The sequence below is a fragment of the Physeter macrocephalus genome, chromosome 21 (genome assembly GCF_002837175.3).
Source record: "Physeter macrocephalus isolate SW-GA chromosome 21, ASM283717v5, whole genome shotgun sequence".
Classification (NCBI taxonomy): Eukaryota; Metazoa; Chordata; class Mammalia; order Artiodactyla; family Physeteridae; genus Physeter; species Physeter macrocephalus.
In genome coordinates, this window is record NC_041234.1 from 19,726,942 (window position 1) to 19,734,141 (window position 7,200).

Below are 7,200 nucleotides of genomic sequence, written 5' to 3' on the forward strand. Positions count from 1 at the left end.
GTTGGGGACCCAAGACATCCCTGAGCAATATCTCTGCCTCTAGCTTTTCAGAAGCTCAGAAAGCCCATTTCCCTTTTACGTTCAAGTCCTGGTCACCTTGAATGGTCTTTGGTGCTTTCCAGACAGAGTTCCATCATTACAGTGTACCTAAGCCATTCCACGGTTGGGCATTTCTGCAGACGTCTGAGCTCATTTCTTTGAGGGTTGAGGACTCCTTTCTCTCTGAATTTTGGGGATTCCCTTTATGATGATTTGCTTCTTCCTGTCAGTATTACTTCATTTCCATGTCCCCATATCTGTCTTCTCCTCAACATTCACCACAGTGAGGTCCTGGCTTGCCAAAAGAGCTGATCTGTTTTAGTTAGTTAGTCTGCTGTGAGTGTTCTTTTTTTCCCTCTCCTTTATCCTTTCAGCATGGGAAGGACTTTTGATTTGTTAGAGCTGGTCCAAAGCCAGTGGATGAGGAGATAAAGTCTATTTCCTAAATTACTTTTTGTCAGTCTGATATTCATCTCTATTTTCCTATTTTTTGGTGAAAGAATTATGGGGAAATACTGGTAAAGGTCCCTTTGAGCTTAGATCTGAAAATATTAGTGCTTTGAACCTTCACATATGGCAAGTTGAAAGTTTCACCCTGGGGATTAGGGTCTCCTCCTCTCTCCTGCCAAGAACGCACATCTTTTCCAATTCTGGATCTCAGCTGGACACATAAGGAGTTTGTAAAACTTTAGGGGAAATTAAAATGCAAACTGTGTCAAGCTCTTTGAAGAGCAGAAGTGGACAACAACTTGAGGGCCTAAGAAAGAATTCCCTGTTGGATTGTAGTTGCATATTATGATACGATGATACAAAGGCATAATTTTTTTTATACTTCATTTGGAAATAATTTCAAATTTATAAAAAGTTGCAAAAATAAAAAACAGTACAAAGAACACACATATGCTGTTTACTTAGATTCACGTATTACTAACATTTTATCCTATCTGCTTACATACATCATGGTCCTTTACCATGAAGTACTTAGGGTATTTCAGTGTATATAGAGAAAGAATCTCTATATACTACTTCTCCTTAGAGAAATAGTCTTGTATAAACACAGTGCAGTCAACAACTTTATAAATTTACATTGATATAGTGTTTTTATGTAATCTATTGTCCATATACCAATTTTTTTCCATTGACTTTGTAAAGTCAATGTTATAAGCATTTTTTCCGCCCCAGTAAAGGATCCAGTCTAGGGTCGTTTACTTGTCATGTCTCTAGCTTCTTTTAATCTGGAACACTTCCATAGCCTTTCTTTGTTTTTTATGATATTTTTGAAGAATACAGTCCCACCCAACCCCCCTTTTAAAAATAGAACATTCCTAATTTTGTGTTTGTCTGATGTTTCCATGTGATTAGACTGATGTTATATACGCTTGGCTGGAGTACTGTATAGGTGAGGTTCTGTCCTTAGAGTATCACATCTGGAGGCACACGACATCCATCTGTCCCTCATTGGTGAGGTTAATTTTGATCACCCAGTCAAGATGTTGTCCGGTTTCTCCACTGTATAATTACTGTTTATTTTTGTTCCCTCTTGCAACTAATAATCTGTGGGACACACTCTTAAGAGCCTCCAAATAGCCACTCTTCATCAAAATGTCCCCTAGATTTAGCATTCATTGATGATTTTTGCCTAACACAATCTTTATGATGATTTTTCCAACTCTAGAACTTGTTCCCTATTTACCAGTCTACAAGCAGAGGCCTCCCTTCTTCCCTGTTTATTTATTATTGGTATAGACTTATGAATTCCTATTTTTTCAGTGGTTTGTTGTTCAGTATTGTATTTTATTATTTTGGTGCTCAAATTGTCCCAGATTTGGTCACTAGGGTCCCTTTTAATCTGACTACTGTGTCTTTGTGACATACTATCATCATTTTTTTGAGCATTTTCTTTCCAGCATAACAGGATGTTCCAGGATGTTCTTGTACCTATTTTATTGCCATGGAGTCAACCATTTCTGTGAAGAATTCCTGTTCCTTTTAGTGGGGAATGGTATTAGAGACCAAGATCTCAGTGCTAGGTGTGCTACTGGGGTGTCTGCTTTTTCTGCCCTTTCTGCAGGCAGAGTTAGGAAATGTCTGCATGTATATATACATATAGATACACACATATCTGTACTTAAACATATATATATATACACATATATCTATATATACAAATACACACTCCTGTGTACTCAGATGTATATACACATATACCTATTTAAGAAATCATGAGTCCACACAGCTCGCATTCCAAAACGTACAGGGTTCTTTCTTGTATTCCTCAATCCGTGTTTATATGTTCCTTCTCTACAATGAGAACCATGGTTCCCAAGATCATCAACACATTTACTCAATACTATAATACATCTAAAAGAGTTTCAGAATTACTTCTTCCACACCACCATAATAAACACACCTACTAAAAAGAGATCCAGATTTATTTGCAATATTCTCCACCATCCCACAAACGCATCCTGACTGAGGATGTATATGGTGAGGGTGTATAGTCTGTGTTTACTTGGATTAGTTGTTTATTTTCTTGTATTTCCTTCTGTTTTCTTTCTTTTGTCCTTCAGTGTGGTTATGGTATTTATTTGGAATATAATTAGATTTAATTTGTTTCATTTTAAAGGCATAACCTTTAAGATTATTTTTACTGACATTATTCACAGTCCCATGATCTTTTCTACTGTTTAATAGAATTAGTCATGATTAGAGTTTCTGGTGGAGCTCCCCAGAGCCCCATGTTAAATAAATATCTCCTCAGTGAGATGGGATAGATGTATCACAGGTAGTGTTGTATTAGAGGTCTATCCTGAAAAGCTAGTTGATCTTGGTATACTCAGGCAGCAAAGCCAGTTATATTGCCTTTTCCCCCCTCTGAACATCTTATGGGGTCAAAATGGAATGTGATGTTTACAAAACATCTTTTTGAGAATTTGCCAGCCAGTATGCCTGACATTGGAGATCAGAGCTACATCATATGTATCTTGAAATCACTTAGGGCTGCTATTTAACTAATATGCACCAGGACTACTGTACTGCTAGCTTCCATCATGACTAGTTGGCACCAGTACCATACTGGTTGTAAGATGTTTTGATCAGTGTTCCTGGGAACACCCAAACAAGGTGTCCAGGGTGTGGATGTGTGTCAGGACCTTCCTATGAGAACCACCTATTGGGTAATTTGAGGTTTTTATTCTCTCTCTCTCCATTTCCTTGCTTCCTCCTCCAGACCAGCCGCCCCACCTTTTTTTTTTCTTGCAGGCTTCTCAAAGTCAACCTGCCAAGCCCAAGAAGGAAGCTAGTAATGAGTTTGTTAAAGATGTTTCCAAGAAGATAAACAGGAACACACCTGCTCGTGGGTGAGTACGAGGGCACTCAGATGGCATTGTTTTATATGGTAAAGGAAAGGGTGTGACATCCTTTTGACTGCCTTTTGTCCCCATTGAGAACATTTTTAGTGAGCTACAGTGGTGAGTACTACATTAACTCTGGGTGCTTAGATGGACTAAATGGATGAAGAATTATAGGCCTCATCTCACCACCACCCCCAATCTTTCTCTCTCTCTCTCTGCCCCTCTCCCTCTCCCCCTCTGTCACCCACCCACATGATGTGTGCATATTGAAAGAGCTGTTGTCATTGAGGAATTTGCCAAAAGTTCTTGTGCTCATCTTTTCTCTATTTTAGTACTTCAGTCCTTGACTGAGCTACTCTGTGGTTGAGAGTGTGGAGGCAACTTAACTTTTCAGGGGATTCTCAGCAGCTGGCTGATAGCTTGCCAGTCTGCTTATCCCATTAGAACCCTTAGGGGGAGGTTTGTTCCTTGTTACTGTAGAGAAATTACTATCTCCTTAGGCCAAAAATGTGTGTTTTCCAGCTGTTATAGGGAACTGATCACAGGTTCTGCAAGTAGGTAGGAGTATTCTCATCTAGGATTGGGAAAAGGATTTACTCCTAGGAAAACTTCTATTAGAAGAAGAGTTAGAAAGTGGAGTGAGACCTTGTTATATACTCTCCTCATTCCAGTGGGAATTACTTCTTTCTGGAAGAATAGAATAGATCAGCTAGATAGCTATAACCTGGCTAAGCATGGGTTCCAAATGGTAGGGGGAAAAGTTTGGGGAACTCAAAAAAATTAACATGCCAGGTCCACAGGACACTTTGCTAATTACCCAGCAGAAAGAAATCATACCAGAAGATTAGCATTTAGCCCTACTCAGTTTCTTGCTGAAATGAAATTCCTGGGATTTGCATGTGTATTTTGACCTTAATTCCCTGTGTTTTCTTTTGAATTTCTTTCACCATTCTGACTTTAGCAGGGAAATCCTCACAAAATGCTATAAACATTCTTGTCCTCATTCAGAGTTCAGTGAAATGGACCCTAATAATAGTGCTAGAGCTAATAGCTAACATCTATTGAGAGTTCACTGTACTCACACATTATTCTAAATGTTTTTTTTTTTTGGTAACAGCTTTATTAAGATATAATTCACATACACAATTCACCCTCTTAAAATGTACAATTCAGTGGTTTTTAGTATATTCACAGAGTTATGCAGCCATCACCACAGTGAATTTTAGGATGTTTTCATCAACCCCAAAAGGAACTCTACCTTTAGCTACCACCTCTCAGTCCTCCCCGTCTGTAGGCAACTACTAGTCTACTTTCTGTCTCTATATCCATACTGGACGTTTCCCAGAAATGGAATTGTACAATTCCATTGTACAATGTGTCTTTTGTATCTGGCTTCTTTCACTCAGCATGATGTTTAAGGGTTCATCCATGTTGTAGCAGGTATCAGTACTTCATCCTCTTTTATTGCCAAATAATATTCCATTGTATGGATGTACCATATTTTGTCTATCCATTCATCAGTTGATGAACGTTTGAATTGTTTCCGCCTTTTGGTTATTGTGAATAGTGCTGCTGTGAACACCTGTGTACAAGTTTTTGTTTGAACACCTGTTTTTAATTCTTTTGCATATGTAACTAGAAATGTAATTGCTGTGTCATATGGTAATTCTATGTTGAACTCATTGAGGAACTGCCAAACTGTATTCCATAGTGGTTGCACTATCTTACATTCCTACCAGCAGTGGATGAGGGTTTTGAATTTTCCACATCCTTGCCATTTTCTGGGTTTTTTGTTTGTTTGTTTGTTGTTTTTTTAATGGCCATTCTAGTGAGTGTGGTATGGTATCTCATTGTGGTTTAGATTTGCAGTTCTCTGATGACTAATGATTTGGGAATCTTTCATGTGCTTATTGGCCACTTGCATATCTTCTTTGGAGGAATGTCTATTCAGATCCTTTGCTGATTTAAAATATTTGGTTATTGATCTTTTTATTATTGAGTTGTAAGAATTCTTTATATAGTTTAGATACAAGTCCCTGATCAGATAAATGATTAGCAAGTATTTCTCCTCCATTCTGTAGGTCTTTTCATTTTCTTCTTGGTGTTCCTCGAGGCATAAATGTTTTTAATTGTATTGAAATCCAATTTATTTTTTCTTTTGTTGCTTATGCTTTTGGTATAATAATCTAAGAAACCATTGCCAAATCCAAGGTTATGAACATTTACTTTGAAGATTTTTTTCTTTTTAGAGTTTTAAAGTTTTAGCTCTTAACTTAGATTGTTGATCCATTTCGAGTTAATTTTTATTGTTGGTGTATGTTAGGGGTCTAACTTCATTGTTTTGCATGTACTGATAGATATCCAGTTGCCTCGGCACCATTTATTGACAAGACTAATCTTTCTCTACTTAATTGTCTTGGCACCCTTGTTGAAAATCAGCTGACTGTAAATGTGTTTATTTCTGAACTCTTAATTTTATTCCATTGACCTACGTGTCTTTCATTATGCCAGTACTATGCTATCTTGATTATTGTTGTTCTGTAGTGTGTTTTGAAATTGGGAAGTGTGACTCCTCCAACTTTGTTCCTCTTTTTCAAGATTGTTTTGGCTCTTCAGGGTTCCCTGCAATTCCGTATAAATTTTAGAATCAGCTTGTCAATTTCTACTAATAAGCCAGCTGGGATTCTTATAGAAGTTGCCTTGAACCTGTAAATCAGTTTGGGGAGCATTACCATCTTAATACTAAGTCTTCCAATCCAGGAACATGGAATATCTTTTCATTTATTTAGATCTTTAATTTCTTTTAACATTTTTTTTGTACTTTTCAGAGTATAAATTTCTCACCTCTTTTTAAAAAAATTAATTTATTTATTTATTTTTGTGTGTGTTGGGTCTTCATTTCTGTGCGAGGGCTTTCTCTGGTTGTGGCGAGTGGGGGCCACTCTTCATTGCGGTGCACGGGCCTCTCACTGTCGCGGACTCTCTTGTTGCGGAGCACAAGCTCCAGACATGCAGGCTCAGTAGTGTGGCTCACGGACCTAGTTGCTGTGTGGCATGTGGGACCTTCCCAGACCAGGGCTCGAACCTGTGTCCTCTGCATTGGCAGGCAGATTCTCAACCACTGCGCCACCAGGGAAGCCCTTACCTCTTTTGTTAAATTTATTTCTAAGCATTTTATTCTTCTTGATTCTGTTGTAAATGGAATTGTTTTCATAATTTCATTTTCATGTTGTTCATTGCAAGGATATAGAAATACATGTGATTTCTGTATATTGATCTTGAATCATAAAACTTTGCTGAACTTGTATATTAGTTCTAATAGTATTTGTGTGTGGGTTCCTTAGGATTTTCTATGTATAAGACTATGTCATCTGCTAATATAAGTAGTTTTACTTCTTCCTTTCCAATCTGGATCCCTTTTATTTTATTTTCTTGCCTAATTGCCGTGGCTAGAACCTTTAGTACTGTGTTGAATGGAAGTGTTCAGAGTTGAACATCCTTACCATCCAAGAGTTGAATGACTGACTTATTCTGGTTTTCCTAGGACTTTCCCAGTTTTAACATTGGAAGTCTTGCATCCCAGGAACCCTCTCAGTCCTAGACAAACAAGGACAAACAAGGACAGTTGGTCACTCTATTGAGGAAGCCTACTCTGATCACCCCAAGCTTTGGACATCATAGACACTAAATCCCTACTTCCTATACTAGTGTTTTTTTTGTTTTTTGTTTTTTGTTTTTTGTTTTTTTGCGGTACGCGTGCCTCTCACTGTTGTGGCCTCTCCCGTTGCGGAGCGCAGGCTCCAGACGT

At 37.9% G+C, this 7,200-nt stretch overlaps 1 protein-coding gene across 1 annotated transcript in view; it reads left to right on the forward strand.

The window, feature by feature from the left end:
* The window catches only part of LOC102993390 (G2/mitotic-specific cyclin-B3-like), a gene marked incomplete at its 3' end in the record, with an annotated part of 62,782 nt that overhangs the window by 50,058 nt on the left and 5,524 nt on the right, over window positions 1–7,200 (forward strand). Inside the window, exon 4 of the mRNA XM_024116646.1 lies at window positions 3,301–3,398. Coding sequence (XP_023972414.1) covers window positions 3,301–3,398 — 98 coding nt within the window. The remainder of the gene's footprint in view (window positions 1–3,300; window positions 3,399–7,200) is intronic.